The sequence below is a fragment of the Ambystoma mexicanum genome, chromosome 1p (genome assembly GCF_040938575.1).
Source record: "Ambystoma mexicanum isolate Mex_15411 chromosome 1p, UKY_AmexF1_1, whole genome shotgun sequence".
In the NCBI taxonomy this organism is placed as follows: Eukaryota; Metazoa; Chordata; class Amphibia; order Caudata; family Ambystomatidae; genus Ambystoma; species Ambystoma mexicanum.
The window spans coordinates 1,379,820,871-1,379,838,903 of NC_090921.1; the positions used below are offsets into that span (position 1 = coordinate 1,379,820,871).

Here is an 18,033-nt window from a genome sequence, read left to right on the forward strand (position 1 = left end):
GCAAGTCGCGCACCGCATGAAACCCGAGATTCAGTGCGAAGACATAGTCGAGGTAAATCGAAAAGATTTACTGAAAAATGTTGAGTGAAACTCGAGCAGGTTACTGATGCAGTGTGTGAGCGTGCAGAAAAAAGGAACTGAGGCATGGGGCGTATTGACGTGGTATATGTATGGCGCCTGACATAACTTCTGGAGCTGACGATTGACCACTGCCCAAGACAGATCGAAGATCGACGGCCAGGTCCCAGTCCACTGCGCCCCTGTGGGAAATGTTTTCCGACCAGCAGAGCTGTACAAGGATATCTACCAAGAATCTGTAGGCGAAAAGCAATCCATTGAAATGTGTGCCTACGCTAACAGACCGTGCGCAGCCATTATTAGTTGGGTCGATTCAATGCAGCTTTATCTCACACTGAGCCATAAAAAAAGATGATCGCTGGATGATCACTCAAGCCTGATTTAATTGTCTACTGTTAAGGAATGATACTGTTAGCTGGAAAAGTTTTGCTGATATGTCGAACTATCCTCTGTGCGGGGACGCTCTGGAAGATCTTTTGCACCTTGTGATGTTTTGTTTAGTCTATAAGCATATCAGAAATGGAGAAATTACTTACCGTAATGTTTTCCCTATGGATTCTTCTCCCGCCTATTCCTCATCTGATAGATATTCCCTCCAGTGTCGCTGCTTCGGGAAAAATGTTCGACAGGGAGCGTAGTGGACCTTGACCCGGCCATCGATCCGTCTTGCTCGGCATCTGGTCGTCGGCTCTGGACGTGACGTCAGGCGCTGTATAAATAACACGTCGCTATGACCCAACCTCATCCTCCTCCCTTTTTTCCCCCGAGCACCACATGCTGCAAAGGAAAACAGAGAGAAGAAACGGGCTAATGAGCCCTTAAAAGAGAAGTAATTGTAGACCTCCAAAGGAGGAACAATTGAACAAACACTAAAAAAAAAAGTAACAAAAATCTTGCTTTTTCCCTAGAAATCTGTGACAGGAAGACAGAAAACGGACAAAGAGGACCCTCACCAAGTCAACGTGAAATAGAAAATGCGCGCCAACCAGTGACTTTCTGAGTGGGGCTAGATGGGAGGAGAGATGCGGAATCTGCGGAAGTATCCATAGAAAGAACATTACGGTAAATAATTTAACCTTCAATGGATTGCCTTTCGCCTGCAGATTCCACATCTGATAGACTCCCAAAGCAGTAAATGAAGGAGGGGGGCAGAAAGTTATACCAATACATTTTGCAGCACTGCCCTGCCAAAATGTGCATCAGCTGTACGAGCCACATCCAGGCTATAGTGCCTAGCAAAGGTATGAAGGGATGACCATGTCGCAGCGCAACAAATCTCCCAGGCAAGTACTCCCCTCTGCAATGCTTATGATGCTGAGACTTCCCTTCTCCAATGTGCCCTGATGCCTGCTGATAATTCCTTCCCAGCGGACTGGTAGCATTCATCTATGCAGAAAATTATCCTTTGGGATGAAGTCTACTTGATTACGGGCTAAGGAAAAGGCCACGAAAAGCTGGTCAGCTCTCCTGAAATCATCTGTCCACGCAACATAATAACTCAATGCCCTCTTTGGGTCGAGACAATGTAGCCATTCCTCCTGCTTAGAAGGGTGCGGAGGAGGGTAGAAGACCGGAAGGTCGATGGATTGCGACAGGTGAAATTCTGAGACACCCTTGGGGAGGAAGCCAGGCCTTACCATGAGTGAAACTTTCTCCCGGAAAAAATGCAGGAAGGGTGGCTTACAGCATAAGGCCTGCAGTTCACTCACTCGCCTAGCGGATGCAGTAGCCACCAAGAAGACTGTTTTCAAAGAGAGAAGCCGTAAGGGACAAGAGTGCATAGGCTCAAAGGGAGCCGCCATCAGAAATGTCTGAACCAGATTAAGGTCCCAATCCGGGACAACAAAGGGAGTTGGAAGAAACTTACTTACAAGGTCTTTCAGGAATTGTACCATTACCGGGATCGTAAAAATATGAGCCATGATCCCGGGATCTTTTAAACACAGACAAGGCTGCCAAATATCCTTTGACTGTGGTGACCTGAAGGCCTGCTGAGGCCACGGACAGAAGGAACTCCATCACTGTAGTGGTGGGGCAAGAGATGGGGTCAATCTCGCGTTCCCTTCCCCACACCTCAAATCTTCTCCATCTGCATGCATACAAAGATCTTGTAGATGGTCAGCGTGCAGCCAGCAACACCTCAAGTACTTCCTCAGATAAGTCCCAGTCATCATATCTCATCCTCTCAAAAGCCACACATGTAGGTTGAAGGATCCCGGGGTCAGATAGAGTATCTAGCCTTCTGACTGGGTAAGGAGATCCAGAAGTCGAGGCAGCCAGTGAGGTGGACAGATTGACAGATCCAAGAGGTCCACGTTCTCGCCCAGTCCGGAGCGATCAAGATCATGGTTGCTCGAAACCTCTTCAACCTCCGGAGAGCCCATATAATGACAGGAATCGGAGGGAACGCGTAAAGGAGAGGGAAGGTCCAATCCAATAGAAACATGTCCCCCAGTGCACCGTTTGTTCGGAATTCCCTAGAGCAAAACTGTTTGCATTTCCTGCCAGACTTGTTGCAAAAAGATCTACTGCTGGGGTACCCCAGAGAGCGAAGAAATCCTCTAGGACTTCCTGGCACACTTCCCACTTGTGCATGCTCTGCCTGCTCAGAGCATCCGCCAAGTTTTTCTCTGTGCCCACCAGATGAACTGCAGAGACCGAAATCCTGTTCTCCAGCAACTAGAACCAAAGCATCATTGCCTCTGTGCAGAGGGGGCGTGAGTGCACACCACCTTGCTTGTTGAGATTACCACTGTGTTGTCCTTCAGAACAAGAACATGTTTCCCCTCCAGAAACGGCCCGAATGCTTTCAGGGTAAGCCTGATAGCTCGGAACTCCAGCCTTTTGATGTGCCACCTGGCTTCCGTCGCTGACCAGAGGCTGTTCACCTGCAAGTCCTCGCAGTGAGCCCCCCAAACCTTCAGAGACGCATCCGTCACCACTCTGGTCTAAGGCCAAGGAGGCCTTAGACCTCCCCCGCTAAGAGACTGTTGCGGTCTGCCCATCAGAACAGGTTGTTGACCACAGAGGCCGACACCCTGAGGAGATCCGAGAGAGAGCCGAGGTACTGAGACCACTGATCCCTTAGGACCCACTGTAGGGCTCTCATGTGCAACCTGGCCTCTGGCACTACAAAAATGCAGGCGGCAATGAGGTGTAGGAGGCGGAGGAAGGAAGTCGCTGGTAGAGTGGCATGGTTCCAGAACAATTCGCTCATTTGCGTCAAGCTGACTACACTCTCCTCGGGAGCGAAGGCTTTCCCCACCCGGGTGTCCAGGACTGCTCCGATGAACTGGAGCCTCTAGACTGGTGTCATGTGGGACTTCTTTAAATTTAGGGAGAAGTTCAGATTCTGCAGCAGCAAATAGGTGGCCTCTAAATGGGACAAGACATGCACTGCAGACTTCCCTCGGATCAGCCAGTCGTCCAGATATGGAAATACGTGGATTCCTGTTCTCCTGAGGTGAGCCGCTGCAACTACTGCCATGAGTTCGGTGAAGACCTTTGGGACGGAGGTCAGACCAAAGGGAAGCACTTTGAACTGATAGTGCATGTAACGCTTACCTGATGCCCTGCAGGAGCGCCTGGTCTTCGGGTGACGGGTGCGTGGGTTTCCGGTGTAGGATGTGTTATCCAGACCACTCCCTCCACACAGTTGGGAGTGGTTTGGAAAAGGTTCCTCGGCGCTGGCTGGATTGGCTTCGATGTGGTCGGGGCGAGAACCTATGGACTAACAATGGGGAATTTTAGTGACTGTTCCAACCTCTTCCCCACCTCCCCTCTCCTGTACCCAGGGTCTGCTGGCTGGTAAGGAGACTGGCTCACCTCTTGCGTTAATGCTGTGCACCCAAGTGTGCAAAGAAGGCACCAGGTCCAGTTCCGTCAATGGCAAGCTGTGGTCCAGTACAACAGCGAAACACCTCTGATGCTTCTTGCTTTGATCTGAAAGGGTCTATGGCTGCGCTGCGCGAGGCAGCGCATTGTAATGTCTTAATGGTTGCATTGCACGGTGCGCGGATTGCGTAAATAACGTTCTTTTGTCTCTTGTTGTTTTTCCTGCAGATGCTGTGTTCTGACCATTGAGGCTGATGGGAGACTCCAGTGGAAAGCCTCCGGAGCACGGAGCAGCTGCACCTGGGAACTGCAGAGGGACGTTGGGCCACGTCAGGTAAGCAGATTTCCACAGGGCACTAAGTGAGGGTGTGGATTCAAAAACAACGCTCTCCTTACTGTATGTTTCTATTGCAGGAGCCTGATGTCGAAGGACCGATGTAGCAGATGTCGTCCAGCAAGTACAGGAGTCTGGTATGTATGCTGAGTTACAAGGAGTCTGGTGAGTAACTTCAGCACAGGAATCAGGAACAGGGTGTGGGCCATGGCGAGTCCCAACCTGACGGCAATCTTGGTGGGGACTGATCCCTTGATGGCCTGCCATTACCATTAGGTATCTGCGACAGCAGGCAACCCTGACTGCCCATTCCTTGCACGTGTTTGTGCGCTTCACCCCACTACAGTATGAGGGTATGTATGATGTTCTCCTGGGGGTCATTACATGCATATCTCCTATGGAGAATCCTAGGAACTTCCTGTGCTTTCGGTGGATCGGCACATGGAAATAAGCATCCCATAGGTCTATCGACACCAGCTAGTCCTGTAATTCTAGAGGGTGGAGAATCTCTCTCAACATCACCATCCTGAATTTGTCTTTCCTCAAGAACTTGTTCAAGGCTCTGAGGTCCAGAATGGGATGGAGACCTCCTCCTCTCGGGAGGTATCCTCTCTGCTCGGGAGGTACCTCTTCCACTGCACCCTTCAACAACAGGGCTCTCAGGTCTTCCTGGAGCTACTGTCCCGGTTGGATAGGGTGTGGGGGCGGTCTGTCCGGTGGTTTTCTTACAAATGGCAGACAATAACCCCACTGAATAAGCTACAGAGCCCAGGCATCGGAAATCATTCCCTGCCACTGGAGCAAATGCTCTATCAACCGTCCTTCAACCGGTGCGCTGTGAGAGTGGAATATCAAAGCGGCTTCAGAGCCTGGGTAGCCTCGGCTGCTGACACTGCCTGTTGAGCTCTAGAAGCCCCTCTGCCCCTTCCGGAGTGCGAGAAATGCTTCTGCCCTTGCCTGGCCGGTGGGAGCTGCGCTCTCCTGCCATAAGGAGCATATCTCATGTAGTCCTGTGCCCTAGAGGCGAAGCTAAATGCAGGTTTGGCCGGCTGCGCAGCTAGGCCTAAGGATTTAGCATCAATTTTGGATTCCTGAAATTTTTTTGAGTAATCGTCAGCTTTCTGGCAGAACAGAAGATCACCCTCTAAAGGCATGTCCAGAAGCTTGAATTGGATATTAGGGGAAATAAACAGAGGTTTTAAATATGCCTGTCTTCTGACTGTTATGGCCGAGGACATAGATCGGCCCACATAGTCGGCGATATCTAGGCCCGTTTGCAGCTACTGTCTGGCCACCTCTTTCCCATCCTCCACTAGCTGTAGGAAGCCCTCTGGCATTTCTCCTTCTGGGACAGACTGAGCAGCGTTTTCAACTGCTGTCCCTAGACTGAAGGAGTACTTGGCAAAACTGCTTGCCACATCTGTAGCTTTTACGGCCATGCTACCTGAAGTGAATGCTTTCTTTGCTAGGGCATCTACTTTTTTTGCTTTCCTGTTGGGAGGCAGAGTGGATGAAGAATAGGCAGGTCTAGAAGAGACAGTAGCAGCCTGCATAACAAGCCCCTCCCGGGAAGGATGAGAGGAGAGGTATGAAGGGTCTCCTCTAGCCCGCCTGCGTTTCCCGGAAATGGTGGAGCTGACGGGAGGAATGGAACAAGGGTTTTGCCACATAATGGTTAAAGGATCGGCAATGGCCTGGTTTAAGGGCATATTACGTTCTGTGGTGAGGCTTCCATCTAAAATGTCGCTAAGGTCATAACCCTGTTCGGTAGACAAAACGTCAAAGGTATTCGTTGGAAAAGGAGCCACAAAAAGAGGTTTGCTGTGTAAAAAAAAAAATCCAGGCCCACAGTGCGATGGACGTTTTGATGAAGTAACCTACATCTATTTTCATAAGTCAGAAAAACATTTCCCCTCGCGAACTGAATGCATCCACCTACGACTACCATAATATACATTTTTTTATAATATGTATGGTCCAAAACATATTGTACTTTCAAAGCTTAGCATGCACTTTTGAACACTTACCTGGGGAAGGAATTTTCCTGCCACGATAATGCCATTTGAGGTCCTTTCCAAAATTTGCCAGACTCTGTCATAGAAACCTGCTGGCGATCGGTTCAGTGATCCATCAATTTGGCGTCTATTGAGCCAGCATCTGCAAACAGAAGTAAATTTAATGGGTACAAATAATATGTACCTTGCATGCAGGAAACTGCTTGCTGTATGGTTCCTTGATCCCATAGGATAATGGATCTCAGAAGAGCAGATAGACAGGTTTACCAGCAGATTATTAAAATATCAGAAATAGTGTTATATTAAATTACACTGAAAAAACTACCTAATGCATTAAGGAAAAGGTATTTTGGTGGGCACACAATGAACTGTTAAAATCTTTTTGCATACAAATCTTAATACACCTCAGAGAATAGAATTTATTTAGAACCTATGGAAATACAGTTGTATTGACGATTATTCAAACTGCCTAGACGTAAACATCAGTGCATCAAATCTGAATTGGCAGTTCTGTCTATTACAGATTGTATCTTAATGCACCTTATACTATATGAGGGATTCAAATTTGGTGCATTGACGCAGGCAATATATAAAGACACTGTTTGGAAGAACTATTCATAGCCCCTAATGGGATTACCTATTCCATGGTTTAAGTATGTTGAGAAGGTATATGCAGAAATGATTGAATACAAAATACCCAATGAGAAATGACTGAATGTTTTGGGTCGAATTTGTTTATTTTTTTGACCACCTCCTCTTTATACTCCCTGTGTGGTTGATCATAGAGAGAATGCAGACAAAAAGGATAGGTTTTCAAGCTTTTTTTTTTTTAAAGTAGAAAGAAAATCCTCATCATCCCCCATTGCCACAGTGCGTCATTACATATTATAAGAAAATAATAAAAGGTCCTAATTGGGTTTCATATAGAACTCAAACTCATCCTTACTCTAAACCTATGCTATATTTCTAACTGACCCTTCCACTAAAAAAAGAAACACAATCTTAGCTCAGAGAAGTTTTCTTACTCCCTCTTGCTTGGCTTATGCTGGCTAGGGCATGACCCACCTCCAAATGGTACGACGTTCTTTCATCCGTGATGTTTTTTCCGTGGGGTTTTTTACTGCACATTTTTTGCCGAAGCAACTCATTTAATTTTTTGGGGGTGGTGGCGGGGGGGGGGGTGGTAAAAAACCCGGCGAAAAAACATCCTGCGATTAAATGACACGGAATCCTCCAAACAATGTCTCTGAAATAGTCCTCTGGACTTCCCTGGGTTTCACGTGTAGTTCAAGTAAACATTTCTGGATTCCAACACAAGTACAACAGGCACACCCCTGACCCCGCCACATGTCCTTTCAAACAGTTTGGGGAAGCAAGTTTCTTGGATTTGTGGATTTTGCATTTATTTAACTACTGTCTCACTCGAACCCCTCCAGGGCATCTTGGATTTGTGCCAATAGTAACTTCCTGTGACCTTGTCACCTCTACTTGACGGCTGGAGCTGCTGTAGATTTCCACCCCCTGGGGGTGTTTGGGATTTTTTGTCTGGACTGGGCCATTGGTATTTCTCTTAATCAGTCTTTCCTTTGAATCCCTCTTTCCTTTGAATCCCTTGTGGGTTACGCCTTTGAAGTTTGTTTCCTTTTGATATTGGTTTTGCTTTCTGGCTTCTTGAATGCCCTCACAGGTTTTATCTTTCAAGCTCACCCCTTTTTGGTATCTGGTTTGCTTTCTGGATTCTGGTAAGTTCTTGGAGCTTGTGGGGTTCAAGCTTACCCCTCTTGGGTATTGTTTTGGCTTTCTGACTTTGTTACCCTTCATGGGTTGTGGTTTTCAGCTTCACACCCTTTGGGTATTTCAATCACTTTCGGTCTCTGATAGCCTCTTGCGGGTGGTGTTTCGCATGTTCACACCCTTTGGGTATTTTGCTCTTTTTATGACTTCGAATAACCCCTTGTGGGTGGTGGTTCACTGCTTCACCAACTTTGGGTATTTTGTTCCTTGTCTGGTTTCTAATAACCCCTCAGGGGTTGTGGTTTGCAAGTTCACACTCTTTGGGCATTTCTCTGTGTGTTTCTAGGCTCATTGGCCTTCTTTGGTACTCGGTTCGCTTTCCTAGCATTCTGGCTCCCTCTTGAAGCCCCACAGAGCTCAACTGCCATCATCCCTCTCCTTTGCGAGATCCACGTACATGACTCTTCATGGTGGCCTTTTTTGGATGAGATGGCCACTCCTTCCGCGGAGGAACTGTGCTCCTCATGCGGTCGGTTCCCTATTGCCTCTGCGGGTGCCATGGTTTCGGCATGCCAGTCTTCCCTTTTGGTAGTGGTTCTCTCTCACTCCTCTTGAGAGCTTCAAGCATGGGGCTTCCAGCTTTCCAGGGCTCAGCAGCGTGCCACTGGCTCTCTGCCCACCATGTATGCATACTTGTCCTGCCTCTAGGATGCATTGGCTCCAAGCTACAGCTGAGGCTTTCATGTGACACAGTCTCTCTCTCCAGTTCTTCTGCCCCCAGTGGTCAACTCTTTCTGCATCGGCTACTCCACTTATCTCTCCCTGCAAGGACAGGCATAACTCCATTGGTCCTGGGATTCCAGACTCAGGGAGTGGTCAGCAGCCAAACCAAGCATTAAGGCCCCTTTTTCTTAACAAGGTTAACACCCCCCATGTATGCAATAACCCTTTTGGACATTGGTGGTAATGGAGATGTTATTCTCATTGGGGAGTCCTTATCCCCTAAGGAGGAGGTCACCCCCAGTGAGATCCTGTTTGCCCAGTTGGCTAGGGAGTATTTTTTGTAGCAGGCTCAGCTCCCCAGTTTCAAATAGGGATGGCTCCATCTTAGGGAGAAGGGACAAATTCCTTGGATTCATCACACCTCCCTCCCAAAAAGCTTTCAGTAATGGTTGAATGATGGTGGAGCAATGAGATATCTGTGAGGAGAATACATAGACAGAACATCAGCATTAAGTAATTTCTCCTTCAATTGACTGCATCCTCCCTCAATAGAATACTCCTAAAGCAGTATAGCAGAGAGAGGAGGGTTGAAAGTGAAGTATACCAGGAAACTCTGCAAAACTGCCCTGCCAAACCATGCAAGGCCAACAAACCTAGGTTGTAGTGCCTCAAAAACATATGCATAGAAGCCCCTGTAGCATCCTACAAAAGTCCTTCAAGGGTACTCCACTTTGTAATGCTGAGGAAGCTGCTACTCCGCTAGTGGAGTGAGCATAAACCCCCGACTGAACCACCTCCCAGCGTTCTCATAACACTGAACTACATAATGTTATTTAATCTATTGTTAGTGGTCTTGTATAGTGCCTGCCAGCCACTATTTGTGGCTTCACTGCGCTATTGGGGGGAATGCATAGTTCAATCCATTATAACAGTATTTGCTTAGCAACTGCACCACCCAAACGTGCCTGTGAAAAGGATATAAACTACTGATCATCCCTGTGAAGGGACGCTGTCTCAGCAACATAGTAACTAGGAGCCTCTTTGGGTCCAACCTATGCAGCCTTTCCTCCTTCAAGGGTTGTGGTGGCGGGAAAAGGACAGGAAGTTCGATTTTTTGATTAAAATAAAAGTCAGACAGATCTTTAGGCAAAAACGATGCCTAACCCCAAGATGAAACTTCTCCTTTGACAACTGAAGTCAAGTTGCATTGCATGACAAAGCCTACATCTAGCAGAGGTAATTGCCACCAAAAACTCTGTCTTTAATGTGAGGAGTCTTCAAGTTGAAGAAGAATGAAATGGCTCGAAAGGTGCAGTCATGAAGACGGAAAAGACCAGGTTCAATTCCCAAGGTGGACAATTGGACTGGGGGAAAGATATTCATTAGACCTTTGAGAAATTGAGCAACTAAAGGGACTGAAAAGAAAGGACCTTGCTCTACGGACCTCTATAACAACGAGAGACCAAGTGCCCTTTTCACCATACCAACTTGCAGTCCCTGCCTAGCCAGGGACAAGAAACTCCAGAACCATAGTTGTGGGACTTGACAATGGATCTGCCCCTCTCGCCCTGCACCATTCCTCAAACTTCCTCCACCTGCATGCATAAATTGAACTTTTTGAAAGTCTGTGTGCAGCCAGCAAAACCTCCAAAACTTTATCCATGAGATCCTAGCCATCATAATTTAGCCTATCAAGAGCCATGCATGAAGACTAAAAGACTTTGGGTTCGGGCAAAGCACCTGACTTTCCGACTGAGAAAGCATGTATGCCTTTTGAGGAAGACAGCGAGGTGGACAGGTGGCCAACTCAAAAAGTTCTGGGTACCATGTTCTCCTCGCGCAATCGTTGGCAATCAGAATCATGTGAGACCAAAACCTCCTCAACCTTCTCAGAACCAATGCAATGACTAGAATTGGAGGAAATGTGTTGATGGTCCACTCCACTAAGAATGTATCTCGTAGACTGCACACTGTTCCTCTTGTTGAGGTAGTGCATGGCCACTGTGTTGTCAGTGAGGACCAAGTCTGCTCACCTGCAGACCCAGAGATGGGCATCTCAGCCTTTTAAGGAGGTGCCCGTGAAAAGCTAGACCTCCAACCCAGGCATAGGCATCTAGATGACCTGCCACCAAGATCTCCCGACTCAACCACCATGACAGGTCATTGTCCACTGTCCCTTAAACTCAAAGGATGTCTGACATGTCTGTAAAGAACTGTTACGATTTAAGGAAACCCGCGTCCCCTGCACACTATCAACAAGAGGCTAAAAGCCTGTATAGAAGTTTTAATAGGTTCTGTCAGTAGCCTAGTAGTTTTGACAGTTTTTAAATAAATTGCATTGCTTTGTTTAGCTCACAAAGTTATTCTTAAATCATCCAATTATTTCTTGACAACTTTTCTGTTTATCCAACAAACAGTAGTTTATTCATTTTATATCAACAAATCCTAAATCACAATTTAATGTGGCCCAACGCGTTTCGAGTATCAATTTTCACTCTTCATCAGGGGCAATGTGTTCTGTATTCTTAACATTCAATACAATTTCTGTAGAAAAAAGTAATAAATTAATTATCTAATAATATGTATTCATGTTTATACTTTTGAACCAAAACAAGGTAGTTCATTAGTTAGATAGGAGTACAAAAAATTGCATCATCGCATGTTTTCAACCAATAACATTAGTTTAAGAGATTTAGTCTTGTAACAAAGGATGAACTTATTCACCAAATGCTTGGGAGCCTATTGAGTTTGTAGACAATACCATCAATAGAATCGGAGTGTGATTGGTAACCTATTAAGAAAGAAAGTGGGGAATGGTGTAACAAGATCCTGTTCCTGTGCTATTTAGACATGTAAGAACTACAATGGTGACAAATGCCAAGCACCCGTGGTGATTTATGAAGTGTAAAATAAAACCTAGACTCACTTCACGATGTCATGTAGGACACCCCCAGTAGTCTTTTAAAGGCATCAGTGTGAACTGGTTGTAGTATTCTAAAAAAGAGAAATAGCATGGCTATATTATAAAGAAAAGGTCAAGCCGCCTAAGAAAAGGTAGCCTTAAAGGATACTTACAGTACAAGAAGGTGACTGCTGGTAAGAGGTAGAGTATGGGCATTCTCCATCCGCACCCGAATGCCGGATAAGAGTGGTATGTATATTTATAGTTGCGAGTGACGTCACCCGCGCATGCGCGTGATGACGTCACGTCGCAAGCTCCAATTCTGATTGGATTTAAGTGTAAACATCTATTGATGGTATTGTCTACAAACTCAATAGGCTCCCAAGCATTTGGTGAATAAGTTCATCCTTTGTTACAAGACTAAATCTCTTAAACCAATGTTATTGGTTGAAAACATGCGATGATGCCATTTTTTGTACTCCTATCTAACTAATGAAGTACCTTGTTTTGGTTCAAAAGTATAAACATGAATACATATTATTAGATAATTAATTCATTACTTTTTTCTACAGAAATTGTATTGAATGTTAAGAATACAGAACACATTGCCCCTGATGAAGAGTGAAAATTAATACTCGAAACGCGTTGGGCCACATTAAATTGTGATTTTTGATTTGTTGATATAAAATGAATAAACTACTGTTTGTTGGATAAACAGAAAAGTTGTCAAGAAATAATTGGATGATTTAAGAATAACTTTGTGAGCTAAACAAAGCAATAAAATTTATTTAAAAACTGTCAAAACTACTGGGCTACTGACTGTACCTATTAAAACTTCTATACAGGCTTTTAGCCTCTTGTTGATAGTGTGCAGGGGACGCGGGTTTCCTTAAATAGGAAACTATTGTTCCATGTATGTATTCCAGCCTAGATACCAAGGCTGAGCACCTCTCCCCTGCACCTCAAATTACTCATTATTCCTGATTTAACTACTTTGAATCATTACCATATACACTCAAAATATAGGTGTGCATGGTTATTATCAAACTTCTTGTTAAGAACTGTTACGATTGACAGCTGAGTAGCCACTGCAAGGAGCGCATACTCAGCCTGGGACCATGAGATCCAGGAGGCGTGGAAAGGCCGAAGCTGGCAGCATTTGTGCTTTCTGGAAAAGGGTGGCCATATAATGAGTGACCATATATTGAATGCTCGTGACTATCCTCAGGCCGTCCCCACTCAAGTGTGTCTAGGTATGCCCCGATGAACTGAAGCCCCTAGGATAGTGTTGTGTTGGACATCTGAAAATTTAGGAAGAAGCAACAGCCACAAGGTACCATTCGGATGATGCTACACCCGATACAGTGAGTGGCCTTGGTTGAGCCAGTTATCCAGGTAAGGAAAGACAGACTCCTGAGATGAGTCGCCATTAATTTGTTGAATACGCTGGGTGCGGTGCTCAATACAAAGGGTAGCACATAGAACTTGAAATGGGAGCTCCCAATGTCAAAACTCAGGAACCTTCTATGCCTTTGACGAATCGGCACATGGAGTAGGTATCCTGGAGGTCGAATGACACCAGCCACCAGCTGGAATCGTTAGAATCTCTTTCAACGTCACCATCCTGAACTTCTCTTTCATCAGGAACTTGTTCAAGCCCCTGAGATCCAGGACGAGACGGATGCCTCCCTCCTTTTTGAGTATCATTGCATTCCCTTCTTAGGAAATTGAGCCTACTCCAGAGCCCCCTCGTTGCCAGCAGGGTAATCAATTGCTCCCTGAGCACCGGGTCGAGATATGAGCAAGGGAGCATTGGCAATCTGTTCTGGGGCTTGCAAACAAACAGGAGAGCGTAACCCTGCCTAACCAACTGTAGCAACCTAGCATCACAGGTTATATCCTGTCACTTGTCCAGGCGAGTAGAGACTTGGAATGCACCAATGGAAGTAGCATAGGGGAAGACCTCAAGAGGGTTTCAGATCGGTGCATCTGTTGCCGAGGTCATCGCTGCTTGACTCCTTGACACACCCCTAACCATGCCGGGACGTACATAATGTTTTTGCATTGACTTGGCCTGGGGCAATTGTCTCTTTCCGGTAAACGGGTGAAAGAGTGGCAAACCGTCTTCCGGTCTCAAAGGCAAAAGTTTGAAATGGTGTGGGCTGCTGGACCACCAGACCTAGGGACTTAGCCATAATCCTAGAACCCATATTTTCCCTCTCAGGATTCGTCAGTCTTGGGACCAGGTAGATGCTCACCATCCAACACCATATCCAATATCTTTGACTGTACCTCCAGGGAAAACCCTGATGTTTGGAGCCAGTAGGCCCTATAGATGACAGTCGACATCCCCATAGAAATACCAATGCAATACACTGCATCAAAGAAAGCTTGAAGAGCCTGAAAGACTGCTTCCTTCCAGTTGTTCACAAGGCTCGAGGAAGCTATCCCTAACCTCTCCCTCCGGCAAGTGAAACAACGCCTCTGATACAATGTTACACAAAATATGAGAGAACTTTGCCAACGTGCAAGAGGAGTTCACTGCCTTAAACGCCATGCTCCCTGAAGGAAAAATCCTTTTAGGCCAGAGCATTCCATGTTATCACCTCTCTATCCTGAAGGAGAGCCGCCATTGACAAAGATAGCTTCAGGGTCACCATGGCTGCCCTAACCACTTAAGGGGTCGGATAACTCAATAAAAAGGTATGGTCCTCAAACACTGGTTTATAATTTTCATCAGCTCATTATCGACTGCTGGAGACAAACATGGGTACTGTCATAATGCAAACAGTGGATCAGCAATCGCTGTGTTAAAAGGGAGAGGTCCTTCGACTGAGGATCTTTATCCAAGATATCCATCAAGTAGTGCCGCACCAGTGGTTTCACATTGGCGCTAAGGCAAGTTCGGTTGCACGTATTGTTGCATCTCCAGGGACGTGTCGAGACCACTTAAGTTGTGAAGCCCTGATGCCTGGTCGCCAGGAAATCTAGCAGTAGATTGTGGCCTGCTCCAGACAACGGATTGAACCCAGAGAGAACCAGCTCACCTTTGTTGTTGAAGATCATCCAAAAAGGCAGAAAAAACTGGGTCGCGGGCTCCGTGGCATAGTCTAAAGGCAGGGCAACTATCAGGGCAGAACTAGTGGCAGTCATGGTCGAATTCAACAAGCTAAGGCCATTGTTGCCTATGTCCACTTCGAGGAAGCCAGCTCCAGGGTGTACGACAAGAGTCTCTCGCCTTTTTATCAGCTCTTCATCAGGCAGGGTAGATTGGTTAGCTGAAGCTGTACCAGTCATGGCCTTCGCAAACAAATCCAACATTTGATCATTAAAATCCTCCCATTCCTCCTTGAATGCACCCCAGACAGAAAAGACTTACCCTGTCCATCGTTGGACCAATCACTAGGGTCACTCCCAGATTTATGCTTCTGTTTTTTTCTTCTTATGAAAAGAGGAAGAAGCAGAATGGTGAGACACACATTGTAAGTGAGATTACTTTTTTGGCTTGTGCTGCCTGACCTCAAGCTCGGTTTATAGTGACATTTTCGAACGTCACATATTCGAAATGCTAATTTTTCGACACAAAAATGCTGGAAAAAAAATGTTGAATAGTTTTTTTAAAAAAATCTTTTTTTAACAGTGGGGTTGCCCCCCCTCAATCCCCCGTTTCTTTTTTATTGGCACTTTTTTCTACTAACGAAACAAACATAAAACATATAAAATAAAAGAACAAGTTACTTTCTTACCTGGTAACGTTCTTTCGATGGGATGGTCCGATGACGTATTCCATATCTATGACAGGTAATGTCCACAGCTGTGCTGCTTCGGAAAATCTTTGGCGTCTGCGTCCTGCGTCGATGACGTCGATGCGCCGTCCCCGAGGACCTCCTCCGACGGCCGACGTCACCCGATGTGATAAGTAGGATGCTCGACGCCCATAGCCTCAGTTATAGTTTTTTCCCCAGAACGTGTGCCACCAGTTTTCTGCCAGTCAGACACACAAGGCCTTGCGGAACGCAAGCTGCAATCGCAAAAGAAATTCTGCAGCGGGGAAGGCAGGGAGGGAGCGATATGGAATACGTCGTCGGACCATCCCATCGAAAGAACGTTACCAGGTAAGAAAGAACTTGTTCTTCGAGGGGATTGGGTCCTCCGACGTATTCCATATCTATGACAGACTCCCAAAGCAGTACCAAGCAAGGAGGTGGGAAAGAATTTAGAACACAAATTTAGCATGCCCAATCAAATTGCGGAATAGAGGACTGCCTTGCCAAAGGCCAGATCCTGACCTTTGATGGAATCGAGGGAGTAGTGACGTACAAAAGTATGTACCGAAGCCCAGGTGGCTGCATCACAGATGTGACGAATAGGAACTCCCCTCTGCAGGGCAGTAGACGCAGCCACTCCCCTGGCAGAATGGGCCCGCAAGCCAGCCGGAGGATCCTTACCCGCCAAGCGGTAACACTCGGAGATAGCTAAAATAATCCAACGAGACAAAGTCTGTTTCGTCACAGCTTGTCCCAAACGCTTTCCAGCGTAACCAATGAAAAGTTGATCGTCCACTCTGACCCGGGACATGCGCGAAATATAAAAGCTCAACGCTCTCCTAGGATCAAGCCTATGGAGCCTCTCCTCTTCCTTACCAGGATGTGGAGGAGGATTGAACGCCGGAAGAAAAGAAGGACTAACTCTAAGGACAACCCTGTCCTTATGAAACACAGTGAAGGGTGGCTTAACTGAAAGTGCCTGTAATTCACTCACTCTGCGAGCGGAAGTAACCGCAACCAAAAACACAGTTTTCAGAGTTAACAGCCTCAAAGGGCAAGAATGTAAAGGCTCAAACGGAGCACCCATAAGAAACTTAAGAACAAGGTTCAAATCCCAACCGGGCACCAGAAAAGGTGATGGAGGGAACACATTAGTGAGCCCTTTCAAAAACTGCGAAATTAAGGGAATCTTAAAATAGGAACTCTCTTCAGACGAGCGCTTAAATATGGACAGCGCCGTCAGGTAACCTTTAATGGTCCCCACTTGCAAGCCCCTGTGGGCCAAAGAAAGCAAAAAAGACAGAGCCATGGGAATGGCACATTCAAAAGGATCCACATTCTTAACACTGCACCAGTCGCAGAGACTTTGTTGCCGGCCGCCTGGACGAGAGCAACACCTCCATCACATCTTCAGGGAGGTCCCACTCCTTATACCTCAACCTTTCAGAAGCCAAGCGTGAAGGTTGAGGGATCTGACCTCTGGATGGAGAACCTGACCCCCCTCCCGTGAGAGCAGATCGTCTCGGTAGGGAAGACGACGTGGAGGGCAGATGGACAAGTCGAGAAGGTCCGGATACCACGTCCTCCGGGCCCACGCCGGAGCAATGAGGATCATCCGGGAACCGAACCTCCGTAACCTCCGCAGTACTTGCGGGATGAGGGGGACTGGAGGAAACGCGTACAGCAGTGGGAATGACCACTCCACCACAAACGCGTCTCCTACGGCTCCTTTTGGAGGAAATTCCCGCGAGCAAAACCTTTCGCCCTTCCGGTTGACACTGGAGGCGAAGAGATCCACATGAGGGGTCCCCCAAACGGTCTCCAGGAGAATCTCCTGAGCCAGCTCCCACTCGTGAGAGATCGTGCTCTGCCTGCTCAGAGCGTCCGCCGTCTCGTTGTCGTCTCCGGCCAGATGAACAGCCGAGATCGAAACTTCCTGCTGGATGGCCCAGAACTCGAGCTGCATCGCCTCCCTGCACAGCGGAAGTGACCCTGTCACCCCATTTTTGTTGAGGTAGTGCATGGCTACCGTGTTGTCCGTTAGAATCAGGACACTCTTTCCATGCACAGTCGGCAGAAAAGCCTTCAGGGCTAGCCTGACGGCCCTCAGCTCCAACAGATTGATATGGAGTCTGGACTCCGACGGAGACCAACGACCGCTGACTGTCATCTCGTTTGCATGAGCTCCCCATCCTGTGAGGGATGTGTCCGTCAGGATCGTCACCTCCGGCCAGGGCAGCCAAAATGGAGCCCCCTTCTTCAGACTGCCTTCGACGGCCCACCACAGAAGGTCCTGGGCTACCGAGGGCGGCACCTGAACAGGGTCCGACAGCCTGCCGGAGGACTGAGACCACTGGAGCTTGAGTGCCCACTGCAAAGATCTCATCCGCAGACGAGCCTCTGGCACCAGAAGAATGCAGGATGCCATGAGGCCGAGCAGTCTCAAGAACTCGGACGCTGGGAGATCCTGGGCAAATTGAAACTTGTTCACCATCTGCTGAATGTGAAGAGCCCTTACCTGAGGAGGAAAACACTGCCCCAGGGACGTGTCGAGCACTGCTCCGATGTACCGGAGCTGCTGCGTTGGTGTCAAATGGGACTTCTTTAAATTGAGGGAGAAGCTCAGCCTGTGAAGGGAGTGGCAGG

At 47.2% G+C, this 18,033-nt stretch overlaps 1 protein-coding gene across 7 annotated transcripts in view; it reads right to left on the bottom strand.

Moving 5' to 3' along the window:
* The window catches only part of PHKB (phosphorylase kinase regulatory subunit beta), a 2,092,963-nt gene that overhangs the window by 77,382 nt on the left and 1,997,548 nt on the right, over positions 1-18,033 (bottom strand). For all 7 annotated transcript variants that reach the window (XM_069607056.1, XM_069607058.1, XM_069607055.1 and 4 more), the window contains one exon: positions 6,274-6,403. In XM_069607056.1, coding sequence (XP_069463157.1) covers positions 6,274-6,403 — 130 coding nt within the window. The remainder of the gene's footprint in view (positions 1-6,273; positions 6,404-18,033) is intronic.